The sequence below is a fragment of the Vanacampus margaritifer genome, chromosome 2, assembly GCF_051991255.1.
Source record: "Vanacampus margaritifer isolate UIUO_Vmar chromosome 2, RoL_Vmar_1.0, whole genome shotgun sequence".
Taxonomy (NCBI): Eukaryota; Metazoa; Chordata; class Actinopteri; order Syngnathiformes; family Syngnathidae; genus Vanacampus; species Vanacampus margaritifer.
Window position 1 is genome coordinate 39,273,314 of NC_135433.1, and position 23,495 is coordinate 39,296,808.

The 23,495-nt window shown below is 40.8% G+C and overlaps 1 protein-coding gene across 1 annotated transcript in view; it reads right to left on the reverse strand.

Annotated features, from left to right (window-relative positions):
* Nucleotides 1–4,870: 4,870 nt before the first annotated feature.
* The window catches only part of LOC144044976 (ephrin type-A receptor 3-like), a 145,095-nt gene continuing 126,470 nt past the window's right edge, over nucleotides 4,871–23,495 (reverse strand). The window contains exons 14-19 of the mRNA XM_077559721.1: nucleotides 16,821–16,882; nucleotides 14,927–15,136; nucleotides 12,554–12,703; nucleotides 12,222–12,415; nucleotides 8,871–9,008; nucleotides 4,871–8,081 (exon numbers count right to left, since the gene is read on the reverse strand). Coding sequence (XP_077415847.1) covers nucleotides 7,982–8,081; nucleotides 8,871–9,008; nucleotides 12,222–12,415; nucleotides 12,554–12,703; nucleotides 14,927–15,136; nucleotides 16,821–16,882 — 854 coding nt within the window. The 3' untranslated portion in view covers nucleotides 4,871–7,981. The remainder of the gene's footprint in view (nucleotides 8,082–8,870; nucleotides 9,009–12,221; nucleotides 12,416–12,553; nucleotides 12,704–14,926; nucleotides 15,137–16,820; nucleotides 16,883–23,495) is intronic.

Consider the following 23,495-nt stretch of genomic DNA (forward strand, 5'->3'; position numbering starts at 1 on the left):
AAACTCGAGTATTCCCCAAATTTAGCTAGCGCGGCTTATAGTCTGGTGTGCCTTATAGTCCAGAAATTACTGTATTACTTTACATACATAGTATGAGAGGATTACAATATTAAATAAATCACACACACGTACCATCACAACAGTCAAAAGTTGACTACCAGGCGCACCAATTTCGCTGCAGCACAGATTGGTCAAGCAACGTAGCGTGATCACCAGCAGCCAATAATGGCATCATCATGAATCATTTGAGTCGGGTGTGTGTCTTGACCTCCGCCAAACCCCTGGGGTTCGATCGAACCCAGGTTAAGAACCACTGCTTCAGAATGTAGGAATAACACAGCGTAGGTTGTTCTTCGAGTGGCAGAAATTGAGTCCCCCTGTAACGCCGTGTTTTATTTCATTTGGATCGAAGTGTGTTTGGGAATTTGAAGTCGATTTAGGTTCCAACTTGACAAGCATCCCAAATGTAATTTTTACACCTTTACTTGCCATTTTCGTTTAACTCCACCCAACTGTTTCCCGGTGGAGATTAAAACAAGCGCTACAACTAAATCCTTCCCCGCATGCATGGCTCAAATCAAAGTTTAATGTCAACATCCATTTTCCAGCGCAGTCAAAAGCATGCAAACACAAACACACAAACTCCTGATGCTGACCTAGAGCGACTTCTCATTCCTGTGGTCTAGCGTGATGAGAGTGAGGCATGTAATATGATTTATAGAGCTCAGTTTTCAAATTCAATCAGGAACTTTGATTACTGTTGAAAATTTGAGACAGGAAATGGCTTTGGTAGCAAACAAAAATCCGGTGAGACAACGGGGCGCGGAAGTGTGCATGCCAGTGCGGAACGACAAACATTGAGCCATATTTGATGACGAGGGGATACAGGTAACATAACACAAATGACAAAGCGGCACGTTTAACAAGCGTCTCATCGGGCATTTGCACGGGTTTAGATGTTATTTCTAGTTTTCTATTGTAACCCCGCAGAGATCCCGACTGGGCTCCAATCTTTTGCTCTCTTGTGTTTTCTTGCAAATGTGTTGTGATGCTGCAGGCGAGGGGACGGTCAAATCCACCCATGACAGCATGAATGAGCGCACCAATTACCATTCCTTTGGGATTTTGTCTGCGAGAGCCAGAGAGACCGGGCACTTGCACATGTATGTGATAGAAACATGACAGGCTCATCTGTCATCTATGGCCTTTTAAAGCATTCTCCATAGGGACACGTGACCTTTTCATGATATGCCAATAGCAGCTGTGCGATGAATCAATCGCCCATGCCGAGCTCGCACCAACCTCGTCGTTATACTGACTAAACACGGGAAATGACATTCTCTCCATGTCATGACAAAATCCCGATTTTACTGCTCGGCCTTCATGACACCTTGTCGTTGCTTTGGACAAATAAACTTATAGTCTGAAAAGGCATGCACTTGTACCTAGCTACACTCTAAAAACAGTTGGGTCAAAAATGGACCGATCCTCTACTTGGGTCAATTTGACCCAACTTTGAGTCAAGAAATTGGTCTTTTAGTGTAAAACAACTCATAAATTTTGGTCAGATCCTTTACTTGGGTCCAAAAACTGGGTCATTTTGTATAAAACAACTCAGAATGTTGGGTCAAATTGACCCATAAAGGGGATCGGTTCATTTTTTATCCATAATTGGGTTGCTTTTGACCCAACTGTTTTTAGAGTATAGTGTCAGAAAAGAGGTTGGTGGTATCAGAACCATAAAAGATGGCACATGTAAAAGGAATGGTGGTACATAGTTGAGACAATATACGATCCTCAGTGCATTTTAAGAAAAAGCCAAAAGTGGCTTAACTCATTCACTGCCACTGACGGCTATAGACGTCAAAAATTCCTTTCAAATATTTCTATTAATTTTCCACTTTTGTTAATAAGAGTATGAAAACCTAAAAAAAGTGTTTTTTACTGTACACTTAGAACAGATATAAAACAGATATAAAATTTGTGATTATTCGCGAGGTAATTATTGAAGTTATGTGATTAATTACAATTGAAATTTTTGAAAAAAAAAAAATTAAAAATTAGAGGCGTCAGGCAATTATTATTTTTTAATTGCAATTAATCGCATGACTTGACTAGTTAACTCGCGATTAATCACTAATTTTATATCTGTTCTAAATGTACAATTAAAAAATTCTAGGTTTTCACACTCTTGTTAACAAAAGTGGAAAAAAACTTAAACTAATAGAAATTGTTCAAATTCATTTTTGACGTCTATAGCCTATAGCCAATGGCAGTGAATGAGTTAATAGCGATGCTATTTTATGGCTCTGATGCGGCTATTTTGCAGGATCTCTGCTGTGCACCTCAGATAGGTGTTAGGTGATAGGCGTGACTATCAAAAAGTGACCATGACACATCAACATGAAGTTGTTGTGTCTCCAACTGCGATGCAGTCTTGAGAGGAAACTGCTAATGTGAGACGGGTCACACAATGCATTCCTTTAAAAAATAAAAATAAAAATACAGCTCTACCCTTTTGGAAACATTTGTGCAGGAAGGCAGGAAATAAACAACCTCAGAAACTATTTGAGTTAATAAAGTAAATGGCATAGAAAACTAAGTACAGGGTTCTTGGTTTATGATGCACAAGACTAAAGGTCGAGAACTTCTATTTATTTATTTTTTTACGTTTTTCCCATTTGATCAGTTTATAGTCATGGTCTGAAAGGGATTTTCATACAAATGTGCATTTACATAAATTAATTTAACTACTACGTTAGCATGGGTTAGCAATAGAGCAGTTAATCCTAATTTGAATGTGCTTTGAGAAATTATCAGGGGGATAACCACACGGAATAACCCAATTTCACTTAATTTCATTTATTAATTACACTTGTATTTTGTTTATCTGTGCCAGTGACATCGATTGCATGGCAGAAGGTACAATAAACCTTTGTACCCACGTTGCCATTCATTTGACAGATCGTGACATCCTATATTGTTACGTTATTATGGTGGGAAGAGGTGGTGGTTGTGGACCCAGATGCGGGGAGGTAGCGTGAGGAGGCAGAGGTGAAGTCCAAACTACAAGGAAGGGCAGGGTTACACTTAACGAGACCAAAGGAGACATAAGGAAAAACAGCACAACAGATCATGACAGAAACTTAAAGAAACAGGACAAAATCAAACAAAACCCAAATTAAACCTGAACCATGACAACCATAAAAACGCAACAAAACGAATCCAACCCAAACCATGACATATATTTGTGTTCAATTAAACAGGCCCAGATTTCACAAGTACATTTGTGAGTAAATTGAGATGAGATCATTATTATTAATATTAATCCTTTTTGACATATTTTTGTTTGACGGCATGCTAGAATTTTTTCCGTAAACGTAAAACAGGGAACTTGACTCAATCTCAAGATGACAGTGAACCCATCTTAACCGTAGCGGATGCATTCCAGACCTGCAATAGGTAAAAATCTGTGAAATAGGGAGATCAAATCATATTCAAAAATATTTTGTTTGAATAATTTGACCTCTCCTACCTACTTTCAATAAATGTAAATATGTTAAAACAGTCTCTTTACTCATGTTAGGGTATTATGGGCACTTTTGGGTTAAAAATAACCCAATTCAGGTCAAAACTGGACCAGTCCACTACTTTCTTTCTTTTTTTTATTGTTCTTCGAGGGGCGAAGGGAGTGGGAGTTCGATACTGCGGGTGTTTTGTTCAATAAATACTGACCTTTTTTTTTCTTTTTTGGTATAATACAAACACATTTTTGTGTGTCTAAATAACACCCCAAAATTTGTGTCAAGTTGGCTCAAATAGTGATGTTGATTGTTCCATTTTTGACCCAAAGTGGGTTGTTTTTGACCCACCTGTTTTAAGAGTGTGTAAAAACCCGCTAATAATGATTGCCTTAAAAAAAGAAGAAGAAGTGGAATATAGTGGCGGCACAAACTATAAATTTTAATATTGCGGTTGAACAATACCCGTGTGATCCACCATCTAATTTGGGTCAAACGAAAAATCGAATGAGGACTGCTTGATTGGAAAACTTTGTACCGGAATGGATGGATGGTAGTGGCGGGAAATTTAAAAATAAGGAGAGCATAACAGTCTGCAAACAAACTACTACCTTTCTGTCTGTCTGCCGCAGATGAAACAGAACAGGCAGGACGGGAGCACATGAGGCCAGTGGAAAGATTAAGGGAGCAGGACGCCAGAAAATTTGGGGAAAACGGAGAGCTGGCCCTGGGAGGATTTTTAGATTTCTTGCCCTGCGTGTGTGTGTGTGTGTGTGTGTGTGTGTGTGTGTGTGCATATGTGTGTGTGTGTTTGAGAGTGGTGGGGGAGTGAGTGATAGGGGAATATGGATAATATGATGTGCTAAATGAGGTGTAATGGCGGTAACATAGAGCGACAGCAACTGGGCCACTGCATTAAGGGGTTAACCAAGGCCAGGAGTTGCTGACCTTCCCTGTCCCGGGAGATAAAATTATCCCTCCTGGAGGAAAACAACGCCAACACTGCCAATGAAGATGTGGTCGCAGTCTGGACAATATTTGCCATGCGCAAATGTTGTGAACGAATTTCACCCCACTATCACAATAGCAGCAGAGCTGGAAAGGGAGGGGCAGTGGGGTGGGGGTGGGGGTTTAACTAAGCAACATTTTATGCTGACTGGTCAGCACTCAACAAAACATTTGATACTTTAAGGCTTTTTAGCAGCAAAAATAATTAAGCGAGGTTTCTCATATTACTTTCCCGTAAAGGCACTTTGAATTGTATATGCTCTCTCTGGAATTGCGCATGCGAATTACTCAGCGTGTGCGTTTGTGCTAAAACGAGAGAAAAGGACAATACAGGCTGCAGCTGAGAAATTAGAAATATTAGCATATTTATTACAGCAACATGAAAGACATGAGAATGCCTACACCCTTTACAACAAGCAAGACAAAGGAAACTGGCTTGGTGGTCAATCAACATTATTCGGTGGCCAAAGAAAGGAAAAGTGAGAGGAAGTTCAAATGAGTCACTCATGAACATTCACAATAAGGGAGATGGAGGACAAAGACTGTCGAAGATGACTGACTCCAAACCAAGCCACAAACTTGACTTCATTTGGGGGGCGGAAATCTGGGATTTGAGGCTTCAAAACGAGTGCGCAGACATCGTAAAACCCTGTAAAGTGAATTCAGAGATTTGTTTCTAAATACATGTTTGAAGATAATTGCTGAAAACATACAAAGACTGGCCTTCATTCGCGTCAATGATTCTCTGGCTCTATTGTGAGTTATTTAGTTCTTTTTACTAGGACCAAGCCTGTTAGCTTGCAAGCTAAATGCTGGCTAGCAGCTCAAACATGCAGGGATGTGTAAGCATTAGAAAGATGCTAAATGAAGTAGCATCCACTTGCTGATTTTTTTTTTTTTAATTATTGCAATTTGGCAGACAAATTCATAAGACGTACTGAATTTAGTTTCACTTTACAGGATTAATTAATACTATTGAGGGATATTTAATCCTGCTGCAACCTTGTAACTGTTTAAAATACAATGTGCAACCAAATAGACTAAAGGTGCCGTAAGTCAATCACATTCGCATTTGTTTAGTTCACAGAACATTTTACCACTCAAATAAATAACAAATAACAAAATCATTGGCTAGAATGAAAGTGTGATGATGCGTGGACATTTGAAGACCAGATAAATACTTCCTGTACATACACTTTACTCCTTATAATAGCCTCTCTAGGGCAACAAAAAGAAGACCGAGAGCAAAATAAGGCATCCAAAAGGCCACCAGTCCAGGGAACTCCACCAAATCCATGAAATCATCAATTTAGTATGAGTAGGATGTGCTCATGCTGTCAGATTATAATTATCGTGGATATACGGTATCATGGTTTGGCAATGAGAAATAAAACAAACTTGATTTGATTGTGACGGTTATTGTTATCTGAGTACTGGAAACTATAAGCTATTCATTTTAGGTTTTTTGAAAGGATGCAAATAACACCGTTTACACTTCGACTCCAGTCTACCGATAGCTCACCATTCGCCACTGATCAGGTAAAATCGTTCCATAGTGTCACATACTGTATGTTTCATATGATGAGTCCATTTTTACAAAGGACGTGTCTTTTGATGAGCTAAAAGAATTCCCAAGCATCCCTATTTGGCAATACAACACTGTTTTCTTTTTTTCTCTCTCTCTCTCTCTCTCTCTTTTTTAATATTCCAAAACTCATAATTTTTTTTTCCTCTTCTATTTTCAGTCTTGCAAGTGGTATGAAAGCCCCTCCCCCCTCCCCCGAGTCCTTTCATTCCTGCGAGTCTGTCTTACCATAAGTAATCTCTCTGCCCTAGCACATTTTGTTAATTGTAAACACTAGCAGGTAAACTTTTGGTCCCTATGGCTGGAATATATATATATATATATATATATATATATATATATATATATACGTATATATTCACCGCTTCTTGCACAACCGTGCACAACCGTAATAATACGATCGCTGTCACAGCTGGGGCTGCTGCAATTACCATACACTTAAGCAGCCATTGCGATTCCTGTGTTGAATTGAGCTGAAGTCCATTCTACTTATTCTAATTTCATGTCGAAACCGCGATCACTGCTGCCTGTCAATCAAAGATGAAGCTTCTTGACCCATGCTACATTCCTTCGCCTATATGCCCTTCCCCTGAACAAGCATTCGAAAATCTCTTTTTCATAACAAAAGTACATCATAGTCATCATCATTACAAACATTCTATCATTGGAAATCAACACTGTACATATTTTACACTATAATACAATCATATATATGGTGCGGTATGCCACTCTCTGTCCTTTAGTTCTACATAATAAAACACTGCAAACAAGGTTCAGTGTCATTAAAAAGGTCCCATTAGTTTTCACCTGATAACTAGCTGCTAGGCAAACGATTGACATTTTCTCACATAATATCAGTCTTTTGCTGTCAAACTTGTGTGTGTTTGAAAATACGTAGGCGTTGAATAACTGTGCAATTTCATTTTAAGAGATGATCTAGGTGAGCAGAAAGCACTGTAATTACGGTGACAAGCCTTACGTAACCATCCAGCCAGAGAAGCGGAAATTAGGAGTATTTTAACCGCTGTTGGACCCTTAAAAAAAAACAAAAAAACGAAAAACAACTCATCAGTGTCAACTTGATTTTGACATTTGCTATACACCTAAACACTATTCCCTCATTAATCATGAGAGGAAAATGCTTCATCTGATTCATATTGTTGCGAATATTGCTGGAAATGGAAGAAAACTGACACCAGAAGCAGATCATGTATAGCCAAAGTCTAGTGAGATGGAGGGAAGCACTTGCCGCCCTTGTGCGCACATTTTCACCGGTTGCAATACTTTTACACTTTAGGTCCAGTTCCCCTCACACCCAAACATTCACGTCATTCCTCGGAGGATGTTGCACATGTACTCGGCAGAAACTAGCATACAAACCTCAAAACCAATACAAACGTTAGGTCCATCTATACATCGATAAAGGTGCGGGACTCACCTACACATCTACACATACACATGTACTTGTGGCACCTTTCAAACTCTTCAAGGTGAAAGCAGAAACGAGAAGACAACAAAAGCAATTGTAAACCTCACATGAAAATTCAATTCTATTCTTTCCTTTCGAAGTCTTTTTAGATCTTTTTTTTTTAAGCTGTTATGTGAACGATGCTGTAGATGTTGCTCCATAATTGGTTAACTGTGTTTGCTGCCGGGACTCCGAAGCTGGTCGTGTCCACCAAGGAAGGGAAGAATGGTGTGAGAATGTGAAGGAGTCAAGTGTCCATGTTGTCCTCCAATTTAGTGACTGTTCAAACCGATGGAGTATCCAGCAGTGACGTCTCCATTTAGTGGGGGGGCGGGGAATCTTTAACACTGGCATCCACACCCTTAGCTCTCTCGCAATGTGTGTTGAATGTGGAGAGTGTTATACTTGGACGTGTGTCCCCTGGGTCTGCAGGCTCTGCACACTGGATAAAATCTTCTTCTGGTGGCCGGCTAGAGTCACACCCATTTTAGCCAATTCACTGCAAGGGAGACGAAAAAAAAGTGTAAAACTATGATAGAAAATATATGAATACAAGGGGGGTGTCAAAATGAGTGCGTTCATTTTGAGTTCATTTAAAGTTCATTGAACACCACACATTTTTTTAACGCGCGATTAATGACCGTCCCTTACTTGAAAAGCCTGTACAGGGGGGATTAGGGTCGCAACGCAGCAGACACGCTCACGTCATAATTTCGCAGGAATACATTTAATCATAATGCATATATTTGTGGAGACTGGGATCAAGTTATATTGTTTTTTTTTTTCATATTTATTTTAAAAATGTGCAGAATTTCACAAGTTACTTCATGTTAAAGATTAGATCTTAAAATGAAAATACAACGAGCTGTCAAAAATGTCTTACAAATGCAATTATGCCATCTAATGGCAGAAAAATGATGAACACAATCCAATATCACACTCATTTTTTACTGTACAGTACATCTTTTTAATTTTAACTCAATTCTATGCATTATGAAATTACTGTATCAATGACTAAAAGATGCAGCCATATTTCTATAGGTTTAACATGTTTCCCACTTTTGTTAATAAGAGTATGAAAACTTAGAAAAATATATTTTATTGTACATTTAGAACAGATATAAAATTTGAGATTAATCGTGAGTTAATTACAATAAAGAATTTGAATCGCCTAATTAAAAGACACTGCCCACTATATGCCCAAATTAGGCCATTGACTGCGTGATTGTATGACAGCATGTTTAATTTTCAGTTTCATAAAAATATAGAGGAACAGTTCCTTCTTTACCTGACACTGATGTACAGGATGGAGTCTAAGCTGACGTATCCAGAGCTGGAAAAGTTCTCCTTATACTGGCCCATCTTGATGGCCTCCAACCACTCATCCACAGTGCTCACACTGAATTCTGGAGTGGTGGGCTCCTCACTGTTGAAATACAAAAGAGTCATTTGGCAGTTGCTCGTGTATATTTTAAAAACTACTTAAGATCTTAACATGGATCTAAAATTGTATTTCTTCTATTTAGGCTTGTATTTACTACAGCTTTTACTTGAATCCAAAATATGCGTTTGCATATTTGTTTTGATCATAATGGTAAATGGAGTACTTTACCAAGCCTCTTATTCACTTTTTTTTTTTACAGCGGAGTGTACCAAGGCTGCATGCGGCTGACGACCGCCGACGTGTTAACAAAGCCAAGTCAACCAATTGAAAGGTTTTCTTTTTAAATTAAAAATAAGCTCCAGGATCCCTCGCCGTCGTATAGTGGCCAACGACGGAACCCAGAGTGCTATTTCACTTTTGGTAAAGTTTTAAATAGGGATGCACCGAAATGAAAATAGTTTGCCGAAACCGAAAATGAAAAATGTTTGGAACGAAAACCGAAACACCCCCAAAAAAGCTAATTTTTACTATCATTGCATTTATTCTAATTAATTAAAATTATATTATTATTGCAAAATATTTATTTAGCACTGCCATTTTAACCAAGCACGATATCAAATTGAAATGTGCCCACACCGCAGACATGTTGGCTAATGGTACATTAAACACCAAACGAGGGTTGAGCATTTTCTGGCGGTGCGATTGCTCTTTATAGTCAATGTAGTTCGCACAGGCGGGCACGGATACGTGCGGCACACTTAAAATCGGCACATTCACATATTCACCAACGTTTAAAAATAAATAAATAAATATGTTCGCACCAGCTAATCGGCTTCGAGAACGGACTGCAAAGTCACACACGGCGTCCTGTACAGGTCTGTCGCCACCCGGAGATAGCGGTAAGTGTTTCCGTGTTTAAAACTGTTGATAGCAATAGTGCTAGCATTAGCTAAAATATTCAGCACGGACGGGATGCCGGTGAAAAAGTGGGAGCGTTCGAGGGGCTCTTATGAAAAAAAAAAGGGAAGGCGCTGCGGGTGAGTAGCTCACCTGTACTGCAGTACACGGCAGTTCTGTCTTTTTTCTACCTGCTTAAACGTTGTACACCAAGCGACGCCTCTCTCCTTCGGTGTGCGCAATGACCCCGAGAGCTGCTGCGACCGACCGGTGAAAAGCGAAAAGAAAAGGCGGATACTCACCCCTGCGTTCGCTGTTTAACTCAAACAGACGCTTGCTTGCAGCCTTTTTTTTGCTTGCGCCACCGCAACCTATTTCGGCCGTATTCTTTCGGCTTTAATTTCATTTTGGCCGAATGCCGAAAATGGCAAAAATAGCCATTTTCGGCCAAAAATATTCGGTAGCCGAATATTCGGTGCATCACTAGTCGTAACAGCTATAGCTAGCACTAAACTAACCTTGGGAGTGTCGTTTTTGTGGTCTATCATCCAAGTTTGCAAATTCTCTTTGTGCTAGGCCAGCATCACAGTGAAGTAACAACAAAGTTTAACAACTTAACAGTTTAGTATAATGATAATTAGCCGGCATTGCTATACGTGCACTTACAGGTGCCGAGCCTTGAAGAGCACACTCCCCACATACTTATTATGTCACACGCGTTACCATTCTAACATTCATGATACATTAGCACAGACGACAAAATGCAATTATTCATTCTCACTTGAATCAGACAATTCTGATTCGGCATTTGTTTTTGAAGGCCAATTCACATCGATGTAGTTACTGTTGATGTTCTGTTACTTTACCACTTGGTTGAGTCACTACACTAATTGTGCTTCTAACCTATGTTGTATTTAACTGCATAAGAAAAAAAAACTGTTGTACTAGTAGAGTGGGATGTCTTGCGGTTTTAGACTTGTTGCCTGTCAGCAGTAAGCCAGCAATTAACTCTTTCACTGCCACTGACGTTTAAAGACGTCAAATAAAAACCTACGGAGGGCTGCCAATGACGTCAAAAGACGTCATCCAATTTTTTCTATTTTTTTTTTGAAACGGGTAGAGGGAACCCTTCCGCATCTGTGGTAAAAGTTTCAATTAGGTCTGTTGTGCCTAAGGACTATTTTGGCCCCTAGAGGGCAGCGATGACTCTCTTTTGACAAGATCGGGTGGGCGTCAGTAGAGGCGGAGCTAGAGCGTCGAGCAGGAGATCAGAATGGAAAACAAAGGAAAAATGGCGACCGGTTGCGAGGAGCTCACGCCCGAGACGTTTTTTCAAAGACCAAAAGCATCGTCCAACGCTAAAAGAGCAGATTGATGACATTGATGATGATGGTGACTCCGTGGATGGAAAGCATTGACGCGGCAGTAGAATACGTTAGGCGGGCGGAGCTAGATGGCCGAGGAGGCGAGCGGTTGCAGGCAGCGAGCGGTTGCAAGCAGCTCTACACTTACAAGACGAAAGGCATCGACCAACGCTAAAAGAGCACATTGATGACGACGATGATCATCATCGATGATGATGAAGGTGAATCCGAGCTTGACGGCGAAATTGGAACCGCTGAAGGCAGTCAAGAAAGTGTAACGTTTGCACGTGAAACGGACAAAGTGAAAGTAAACTGTTGTGCGAGTCCAGCGGCGTCTCCTTGCACGCAGGGGAGCGTTATAAAAAGAAAAACTGTATTTGAAACATCCACATAATTGTAAATAGTACCACAGTTGCACACATTTGTAAATAGTTTGCGAAATTGTTTTGTCAAATTGTTACACTGTTGAATGGAAATAAACGCATTTTGCAATCAAAAAACACTTTTTCATTGTTGGTGGTGGTGTATTACAGAAGTAAAGCACTATTTAGGTGTTTGTGGCATCATTCGTGGACAAAAAGAAGTGTAGAATTCACTAGAATGCATGAAATAATATCGTTTCACAAAAAGCCGTTTTCTCCGCTTTTTGTTTCATAACAGAGAATTTCGGTGAAAGTAACCATTTTCTATTGTTGATTACTGAAGAACGGAATAAGGTAGAAACAAACTTTTTTTTTCTGATGAAAGATGAGAGTCAAATCTTTCATTTGGCAGTATGTGTGTTTCCATAGTCCAAACACAACATTTTCTGTGGACCTTGAACGATCAGTCAAAATGCTTAAATCGGCTGGCACTGGCGACATCCCGTTTCTGAAAACGTCTGGCAGTGAAAGAGTTAATGTCTGATGTAAGTGAAAAAAAAAAATCTAGCCCTTGAACAAGCACCAAATTCAATCTAAATCAGTGATTGTGTCTTCAATTCTCTCCCACTGACCCTGCTGGGCTGTTAGCCAGCTCTCGGAGGCTGGCAGGGTTTCTGATGAGCTTGTCCAGGATTGTGACGATCTGCCCAAACTTGGGTCGCTCGCTGCGTCCCTTCTCCCAGCAGTCCAACATGAGCTGGTGCAACACCACCGGACAGTCCATTGGCGCAGGAAGACGGTAGCCCTCGTCTATTGCTTTTATTACCTACAAAGAGAGAGGCCAGCAAATCAGGTGTGCTAAAAACGGCATTGCCAGGGCTGTCATGCTAATAATCCCTAACAATGACACAACTCCGATGTGTGAAGGTTGCAATTTGAGTACAGTGTTGTGATTGTAACTCACATCCTGGTTGGACATCTCCCAGTAGGGTCTCTCGCCGTATGAAATCACTTCCCACATGACGATACCGTAACTCCATACATCACTGGCCGAGGTGAACTTCCTGTAGGCGATGGCCTCTGGCGCCGTCCACCTGATAGGGATCTTCCCTCCCTGTAAAAAGTTAACCGAATCAATATATTTTGGTAATTTTAAAAAATTACCGAATGAACAATACTGAGCTCTCCCCAAAAAATTAATAAATAAAAAAATATATATACAGTATATATATATATATTTTTTTAGCAACACTTAATTGAATATGTCACCTTAAACTTTTAAGACTTTCATTATTGAAATGCTATCTTGTGGATTTGACTCAGTAGTGCAATAAATGAAATGCAATAATAAGTCCGGGCTGCTCGGAAGCTCTGCGCTGTGTTGACAAGGTCCGAGCCGTTGATATTATGCAGCGACATTCGCGTGTTTACTCCAGCGCATTGCCATATTGCTGTGAAATTTCCTTTTCTGCTTTCATCCTACTTGTCTTGCCTTTACTGTGCTTGCGTGGATCAAATACATTTTATAAAGCGCCGCTGTATAGACACAATAGGGACCATCGGCGCCGTTTCGCTCTGACGAACACACACACACACACATGCACAATAACCACCACGGCTCCAGTCATCCTTTTAACATGCAGCAGCCGCCTCTGCACCGCCAAGCATTCCCCATCTCTGGGCTGCTTGGTCAAAGTCAAGTCAAAGACAAAGCTGCCAAGTCACTCTGCACTGTACTTTAGTTTCCATCGCCCCCTTGCCCGTCCCTAAACATCCTCTCTTATCTCTTAACTGCTCTCACTGGATCCCTCCCTTGTTCCCTCTCAGCCTTATTTGATTCCCGCTCCTCTCTCGACGTCTTCCGCATCTCCACCTCTGCCTCTTGCCCCGCCCTCTCCCAGCGCCTCCGGCTCTCCATCGACGTCTCCTGACATCAGTGGGTGTGTGTCTGATTGCAATGGAGCAGTCTGCGGCTGATGCGCCCCTCCCAGGGCAATGCTAATGCCATATTAAAAATAACATCCTCGACAGTTCTTCCTATGCATATGAATAATGCCATCTCCTTGTGGGCATTTTAGATGAGTTCCTCCGCCGTGGCTTAACTCAGCGATGACGGCTCTGTGCGAGGATGGTAATGCGACCAAAGATATTTCCTATTTGGAAGTATGTAGGCAAATATGTCAAGAAGTTTCATTGTATGAAGCTATTAGACTGTTGAGAATTTAGGTTGCCAAATGTCTGTGAAATGATTCCTGGGATGTGATTTTAGCAAACCAGCTGAGATGTGGAACATCTTAAATGACCAGGTGTTTCATAACCAAGCCCTTGGTCTTGACGGGATCCCTTTCGATTGTTATTTTGTTGGCCTGGGACATATCGCAAACAGTCGCCACAAAGTTGGATGCAAATTTAAGAGGAATTAAGATTTGGGTCAAATGGGGGGTCTTGTCCATCCTTTGGTTGACCCATCCATGTGTTCTACCATGTGAGCTGGAGGCTGGTCAATCAGACAACATACACAATAGGGATAGACTGATTATTGGCTGGGCTGGTTATCGGCGCCGATATTCAGCATTTTGACGAATATTGGCATCAGCCATTTTGAAGAATAATATGGCCATTAATAGATCTATTTTAAAAAAGTGGTAACTTCAGGGAACTCATTATTTAAATTTTCAGAGATGCTGCTGACCCTGGGAATTTCTGCACCTTCTGTTTTTGTTTGAATTTAAAACTAAGATTAAGTGAAATTTTAACAATTCAGATAGTTTGACATTTTGGAAAACTTAAATGTAGAAAACAATAGGGAGCTATTTAATTAAGTTTTTATTTAACTTTTGAAGACATGCTACTGCACGAGGGAGATCCCTGAACTTTTTGTTGGATTTTTAAAAGAAAGATGTCTATTTACTAAGATTTTTTTTTTTAAATCCACTATTTTACGAACCCTTAAAGTTGTTCAATAATAATAGTTATCGGCGTCCTTGACTACTTATAATCGGCATCGTATCGGCCCTAGAAAAAATCGGTTTAATACACGACAACCATTCAAACTCACATTCATATCTAGGCAATTGAGAGTCTTCAGTTAACTGTGCATGGTTTTGGAACATGAGAGGAAGCCACCGAAAACCTGTGCAAGCATCGGGACAACATGATAATGCCACAGAAAAGTTAGAGCTAAGATTTGAACCCAAAACTTTTGACTGCCTCTTATTTAACTACAGTCATCTTACTGTATAACATAAGAATTGAGTTGTGTTGCCTGTCGTCACTATGCATTAAAACGTAATGCAGAAGAAATGCAGAATTAGCAGCCCATACAAATCTGTCTTACCCTTGTGGTGTATGCAGCCTCCGGGTCGTCCTCTAGAACTCGACTCAGGCCAAAGTCAGACACCTTACACACTAGGTTGCTGTTGACCAGGATGTTTCGTGCAGCGAGATCTCGGTGAACGTAGCTCATGTCTGACAGGTACTTCATGCCTGAGGCGATGCCACGCAGCATTCCGACCAGCTGGATCACCGTGAACTGGCCGTCGTGTTTCTGCGGGGAGAAACAAGGAGATGGATGAATTAATACACAGTGATGCACATTGTCAAAGCTCACACTGAGCAGCAGCAGGATGATGTAATGAATGCTGCCTCCTTCAGCCGCCTCAACTGGAATTTCAAGCTTCTGGAAAAAAAAAATACTCTTCTGAAGTCTCCCTGAGCAACATTTGAAATGCATTCTGTCTCTCGCTAACCTGGCACTTGGCCTCTATCTGCCGGGTGTCAATGAAAGACGTTTTATTTTTCCTCTACCACAGAGCAGCAGCAGGTCGGAATATGCCGAAGCAGTGCTCACTTGATTCGGGTTTTGTGTCTTTGGCAGGGAAGCAGAGCCTGTTGATCGATGACAGTTCAGCTTACCTTCCTCTGCAAATTATTTCTGCCATGGGCCAATGGTGCCCGTTAAAAACCCATCCATGTTATCGGTCACCCTTTCTCCTTCATTTAATCTCTTCTTCCTATTGTTTCAATGTTCTCTCCATCCGTCTATGTCTTTCCACTGCTTCTTGTCTCAGGGAGAGACAACTATATAAGGTGGATTATGTCTCCATAAATCCATTTATCTTGTAGCCATCATCTTTCTGAATATGCCCACCGCCCTCTACCAACAACTACGGTTATATCTCTGTCTCCCCCCCTCAGCAGCTGTGGAGTAAGTTAATTAGCTGGTGGTTTTGTGAGATGCTGATTGATTGGAGTGTCCAACAAAACCTACAGACTTCCTCTATCAATCTGCCCACTACATTGTATTGCTAGGCTGGTCAGTAAGGAGACTAATGAGGAGCGATGAAATTAGATGTGTGCATAATATATATATGCAAATGAAAATGAAAACGTACGTGTTTTGAAAATGTCTTATGCAGGTTGACAACATGTTTTGTATGTATATATATATATATATATATATATATATATATATATATAGATATATTCCCTAGAAATAGATCCAAAGCCAACCGGAATTTGTTTGCTGGCAGGGGCACGACCGGCCAATGGTAATTTTTAGACAGCCCCGAATATATATGTATTTATTATATACAGTATGTATGTATGTGTGTGTTATAACGGATCACATTTGTGGGGAAGAGGCTATCCACAAGATAGTAGGGCATTAATGAGCGTTAGGAAGGCCTTCCCTGACAGATCAGTGGTTTTGTATTTTCTCAGGGACAGCTGTTTAATAAATGGTCAGCATAATTAAAGACACATATGGATGCCTGGAGCACAGATCAGCTGTAAAAAAACATAAAACATGTTCCATTATTATATCGAGGCACTGTGGACACTCTTTATGACCCTCATTATAACACAAACTGCACACAACTGTTTTTCTTTTTGTTTGTGTTATCAGTATGTGATTTTTGTGACTGTTTCATTTTGGTGGTATTAGGCTAGCAGTTCCCATTTATCTTTCCATAGTAAATACTGATGAGATCGCCATCTATTTTGCTTTGGGGTGATCATCGAAGTCCTGATGGATCTGTTGCAGTGATATTCAGTCACTGACAGTCAGAGCACAGGTTTTCTTGTACAGTAATGCATTTTCCTCAAATTTGGAACAGTTTACCACAAAATAAAACTACATTCATGCATCATTAAGTATCCATCATTTTATCCTCAAATGTTGAGAAGAAAGAGTCTGAGAGGGATCGAGGTTGTTGCTTCCTGCGACTCACCTTGAGGAAGGTGTCCAGTGATCCATTCTCCATGAATTCTGTAATGATCATCACCGGCTTACCTAAAAAGAGACATAACAAGGCAGCTGTAATGAAGTGCAATTATATGGAACAAAGACACGGACTATATAGAGACGGGGATGGAAAAGCGGTGCAGCCCACAGCTGTGACCAGCCTTCTTCTCTGGCCCCGACTCGTCTCTCTGGGGGATAACGCAGCGTGTTGTCATCAGTCACACTGACAGCTTCTAATCAAGCCTCTCCATGAACGCCAAGAGATAATTAGTATGGACCGAGCCGTAAGAATATCTGTGTGTGTCAGTGTGTGTGTGAAAGAGCGAGAGAGAGAGAGGGAGGGTGTTTTAGGGGTTCTCCTGAGATCTCATGAATACTAATCAGCCTCAGGGGAAAAGGAGATGTGGGGGTGTTGCGGTTCAATCACTGTCCACCTGCACATGTATGTTTATGTGTGTGAGTGTGTAAGGTTGACTGACAGGCCCCGTGCACTACGCCCCTCTGCTTGGCATCTGGTCGGGCTTACAAATGACTAACAAAGTAGTTGCAATCACATGTACACACAAACACACACACGTTAAACCAGCCGCCGTTACTTTTCGGCGGGGCTCATTCAAGGCACGACCCCGTACGGCCCTACTTTGCCAATCACAAACAAGCATTTACAAACCATCTTGTGGGTGTGTGTTTATGGAAGGATGGTGTTTAATTTCTAATTCCCTTGTTTTCTCTTTCTATTTTCAAGAAATCCATGCAAGCAGCCTTTCATTCTTGATAAAGTATTTTATCTGCAGTAAATTAATGATTTAATTAACTTTAATTGCCAACAGGTTTTGGCCGGTATTATTGCACTTTGATGTCAACTAAGTGATACGCTTCTAAATACAAGGTGTGTGTGTGTGTGTGTGTGTGTGGGGGGGGGGGGGGGGCAAAGGAAACGAAAGAAGGAAATGAGGGTAGATGATAGGAGACAAACAAAGGGAAGTCATAGATCAAAAACTATAGAAAAATGGGAAAGAGATGAGATGAGAATGGGTGACGAAGAAGTGAGAATTAGACAGGGGGAGATGAGAAGTACTGGGAGTCCTCAAGTTACGGCGGAGTTCCGTTCCTACGCTGGCGATGTAACCCGAATTACGACTTAAGTCGGATTTCCCCGTTAAAGTCGATATTTACATCAAAATACTTTTGCGCGACCTGGAAGAGCCGGAACCAATATTTCGTGTTTCCGCACGGACATTCATTGTTGACCGACGGCAGTGCGGAGCTAATTCAAACTTTAACACGGAAATGTGACGCGAAGCAAGGCAAGCTAACCTGCTGATAGACGTCCGTGCTGGAGGTAACAACAACACAACTATGGGAAATTAACAAAAAAGAAGGTGCACGGACAAGACACGGGCGCCGTAAAGTCAAAACGGCGTAGGTCGCCTACGACGTAACTCGAGGACTCCCTGTACTAAAAAAGCATTGTGATGAAAACTGGAAGGAGATAAAAACAGATGAGAGGGACTTGAGAGTGAGATCAGTTACACAAGGAAACGGTAAGGACAAAGAAGAATAGAACAGATGGGACGAGAATGGGTGAAAATAGGCAGTGGTGGGCAGTCCGTCAGTCCCGAAGGAAGGTCTGTCACTGACTACGTTTACATGCCGTCAAAATTCGGGTTAAGGTCAGAAATACGGTTAACATGCCTGGCGGACCCAGTGACTCTCGTTTACATGTCATTTGTGCTCAATTGGAATATTCAGTTCAGACTGTGATGCGCGGACAACGTAATTACATAAATAACATAATTTCCGCTTTTAACTTACTACGTTCAATAAAATACATTGTATTTAAGTCATTCACCACGCAAAATAAAGTAATCGGTTTCCTCCTCGCTCCAGAAGTATGTTTTTTGCGGCGAATGTCATGTTTGTTTACAACGGCTTGAGTATTTTTAGTGGGTTACACGCCAGAAGCACGGACTTATATACTTGTATTTACTGTTGTGTATACAGGCACAAACAGTGCCGCGGAGAAATCAATGTATTCAAGTGAGGCTCCTTTGGCGAGTAGGTACGGCGCTGCGCCTACAAGTCGTTATTACATAGACCAAGATTCTTTGCAAATTCAAATAAGCAAAGAAGAAGAAGACGAAAATGGAGAACAATGTGCCGTTCAATTGAGGTATTCTGAATGTGTTTATATGAGCAAGTATTCAGATTATGAAAGGGGTAACCCTGGGGTCTTATTCGGGTTTTTAAAAACCCGAATAAGAGCATATTTGGGTTATTGCACGTGTGTATACATGGCCTTACAAAACTCGAATATTGCCAATATTCGCGTTTTTAAAGGGTTATTGCCTGCATGTAAACGTAGTCACTGACAGACTCTCGTTTCAAGTCAAGTCAAGTTTATTTACTTAATCACAAAAAACTCAAGAGGGCAAGGACTAACTGAAACTTAAAAACACTGTCTGAATAAGTGCCGACAGAAGCGATTTTTGGCCAGCACCCGAACCTTCACTAACCCAAAAATCAAAGACAAGTGGTAGTTTGGAGAGTGTAAGCAGGAGGAGGAGCAGTAACAGTATACACATTTGTATAGTAGTTATTTTGCCTAAATTGGTCCGAATTATAACTTAGCAATGAAGGAAGTGCGGTTACGATGACGGAGTGACGGACTGACTGATGACGGATTGGCAGGCCGGCCGCTGGGAAATGATAAATGACTAACAAGTTGCTGAGTTCTAGAAATAGGAAGAACAGAGTAGGGGTTGAACCACTTTCAGAATGTTTGGAGTCAACACTGAGGTGATGATAGTGGATTCAGATTTTTCAGTCGTCATAGTTTTATCAGATTCAATTGTCTGGGAGTCCCTGAAGGTGTTTGAGAGTTGTGATTGGATGAGTCGGGTGCTGGAACCAGTGGCAGGAGGAAGAGGATTACAAGTGCTAGTTGGATTTCTGGTTTTGGTGAACTGTTTGTTTTCACAATAAAGAGGTTACTGATCCACTCCCGCTTGTTTTTGTTATATCTTCTAAGCGTACTCCAATAAATTGTCCGTCTTGTGGATTATAGGTAGACATTTGGTGAATTTGCTAACGGCAGACGTGAGGAGAGGATAGTTGGAATTGCTATAATCGTCAACTCAGGTGGTATAGTTGACTAGCCAACTGGTCGGTTGAACCCCGAGAACAAAGAAGAGAGTAGATGACAAACACGAGAAATGGGAAAATCAGAATTACAAGCAAAGGTTCAGGAAGGAAGATGAGAAGAAGAAATGTACACGAGGAGCAGATGTGAGGAATTTGGGGTCCGAATCTTGTCATGTCAAGGCAGAACACCACCACAGAGGCCTCCAGTTAGATTGTAGGTAAAGGCAGTAATGCATCACCTTAAATGAATTCACAATCTGTGCAGCAAGCACAAAGACACACACAGAGAGCCCGTGGGTCTCTGGCGGTGGTGTCTTCTTTGACAGTAACATTAGTCTCAGGGATAAAAGTGAAAGGGAATTGGATTTTCTTCTGCTGGGGGTGAGGACTGCTGGTCACATTTATCTCCACACAGGGCCTGGATTGTGTGTTGGTTTGTGTTTGTTTGGGTTGTGTGTTTATGACTTTGTGTCCCTGTGTTCTTCTGTGTGTGTCTGAGATCTGGTTTCGGGGTATGGCAAGTGGAAATGGAGACAACAAAAGTGTTCAAACAACAGTTGGTGGGATTAACAGTGATGGAAAGGGATGTGACACTTTGCCCTTGATCCTTGTATGTGCTTGATCCAAATACCTGTTTGTGTGTCTACTGATAGGTTGTATGTAGGATTAGCAGAAACGGCAGAAGAACTCACACTCCATAGTGAAGTACTGATACTATAACAGAAATAGTTCGGTAACAGTCAAACTTCGGATTCAACTGCTTTTCTTAAGTAATTGAGTCCAGACTCTGAAAAGTACTCATAGGGGGATTTTCATATTTGTAATAACTGTTGTTTTGATCTGACAAAAGTGCTCCGGTTTCCTCCCACATTCCAAAAACATGCATGGCAGGTTAATTGAACACTCCAAATTGTCCATAGGTGTGATTGTGAGTATGATTGTTCGTCTCTGTGTGCCCTGCAATTGACTGGCAACCAGTTCAGGGTGTACCCCGCCTACTGCCCGAAGCCAGCTGGGATAGGCTCCAGCAACCCCCGCGACCCTTGTGAGGACAAGCGGTAAAGAAAATGGATGGATGGATGGAAAAGTGGTAACATGATCTGTGAAATAAACTTTCTGGCCCCATCTTTTGTAACTCTGATACATCATATACTTTTATACTTCTTTAGGTAATAGTTGAAGTGAGGCTACATTCAAATCTTGCTAGCAGTTTGAAAACGGCAAACTCCCCCTTTAAGTACAAAGATTAAAGTTTTATTGTCAATTTCGTAAAATACCCGTTTTGATACATTAGCACAACGGAACCAAATTTTCTGGACGCAAAATAGTTTTCCTATTTTATTTACTTGCTTGTACAGAGAAGAAAAACGATCACTGGACATGCTATCAAAACAATTTTGCAAATTATATTTGGCAACAACAAATTAATTATCTTCCGTAAATAGCGTACCGATTTCAAGTAACCCAAGAAAATCCCACAAAAGTACATGCAACTTTGTCCAAACACCGCATTTTTGCTATAACAAATACATGTTTAAAATGTACGTTTTACTTCAGTTGACAAAAGCCCTCACTCAAAGCTGAACTCACAAAGAAGAAAGCTACACGTCACATCCTGTTTTAGACGCTAGCGAACATAGATATATCTATGCTAGTGAATGTGTTGGCATTGACCCTAAAGAAAATGCGTTTACCATCTAAAAGCTGGGACCCTCGTGAGGATAAACGGTTTGGAAAATGGATTAAATGACCGTGCAAACTGATATTCGGACTTTTATAATATTATATTTTACTTTTTTTTTTTTTTGAAAGCCTGAAGCTGGTGGTTGGTACAAAGCACAACTCATGAGTAAAAACAATCATTTAAAGTAAGGCTATGGGAGGGCGATATCGTGTTTCTCCAAATCTGTGGCATCGTTGTTACTGCTCCCTGGTTCACGTAAAAGTCACCAAGATCTCAATTTACCAATTACAATCAATATATCAACCGCAGCTTACTTCTTTTACGCTTATTTATATTTTTACAATGTGTTGTCATCCACGGGGGATGAGCCTATTTAGACAGCGATTCAACTCCCGGCCGAAAACAGGTCGGGCTATCTAATTTGTCTATTTGCGTGACGTCGTCTTCGTGAGCAAAGTCTCTCTTCACTCTGTCATAAGTCATTCACTACTGTCTCTCTTTGGCTGGATGTTGGATTTTTACTCCGTCTCCGCAGAAAACGAAAATACTTCAACGAGTCGCTTTTCTGACATCGTTTCATTCCGCTGTCTGTTAGCTCAGGTTTGCCCCGCCTCAGAAATGTGACTGATAGGACGGTTGACCAAACTCACTTTCCGGCAAAGCTGCGAGTGAGTCTGGATTTCCAGGCTAATTTTGACAAAGGAGTAGAAAGTACATTATAAATGATTTTGAGTGTAGGAATAAAATTAAGATGTCTTTAGAAAATAAAATACTCAGGTAGAGAAACAATTAATCAACAACTTTTTGATTTTATATTTAATAAATCCTAGTATTTTAATAATCCATTAATTGTTTAAGTGTCCAAATCTTCCCCAAAAAAATTATATAGTCCTCTGTGAAAACAGACTAATTATCTTTGTGTTGAATCAAAACAAAACAATTGCAGAAATCTGCTTTTAATTTGGAAAACAATCCATATTTTTGCTTAAGTAAATCATATATATATATCTTTTTTTGTGTGTATGTTCTGTCAATTTGAAATAATGTCCTGCATGTTTAATAAATGGATGGAATTAATATTATTTTCTAATAAAATAATGAACAGATTAATGAATTGCTTTAATCAGGTAAAGCAGTGATGCCTGATCAATCCATGTAAGTACAGCAACAGAGTATTTGTACTTTTATTTTTTTTACTTCCAACCACTGCAGATTAGCGCTGTGAACTCGTGTGTTTCACAGATCCACTATCCATAACAAAGTCATTCCTTCCAACAGTGGCAGCAAGAAATTGAACAACAAAACATAGCTTGCTTGTGTACGCGCGTAAACTCATATGCTGCATGCTGCCCGTGAAGTATCGACTACTACCTATAAGCCGACAGTCGTAGCTGTACCAGGAGAGAGTCACAATGAAACACATTCATCCTCTTGTCTCAGCGCAGACCATCAACATGAACGCACACAAGCGTGCGCACACACACACACACACACACACACACACATACGCAGTGACACGCACCATCATCAGCCATCATCTGGACACCTGCCATACTAAATTATCCTTGCAAGTGACAGATAACAGAGGCTACCAATAAAGTCGACCACACACACTCCAGCTCAGCACATTCGCACAGTCCTTCTCGTTGACTCAGGTGTGTGCGCGCACACGCACGCACAATGCATTCTTTTCATTTCCCAGAGTGGCTTCATTCACTTTTCAAACAAAAATAGCACACACTTGCAGCCCCACTTTGCCAAATACTCCTGAAAGCACATAATTAACTAATCACGTTCCCATTCACTCACATTATTAATACCTTTCATCATGCT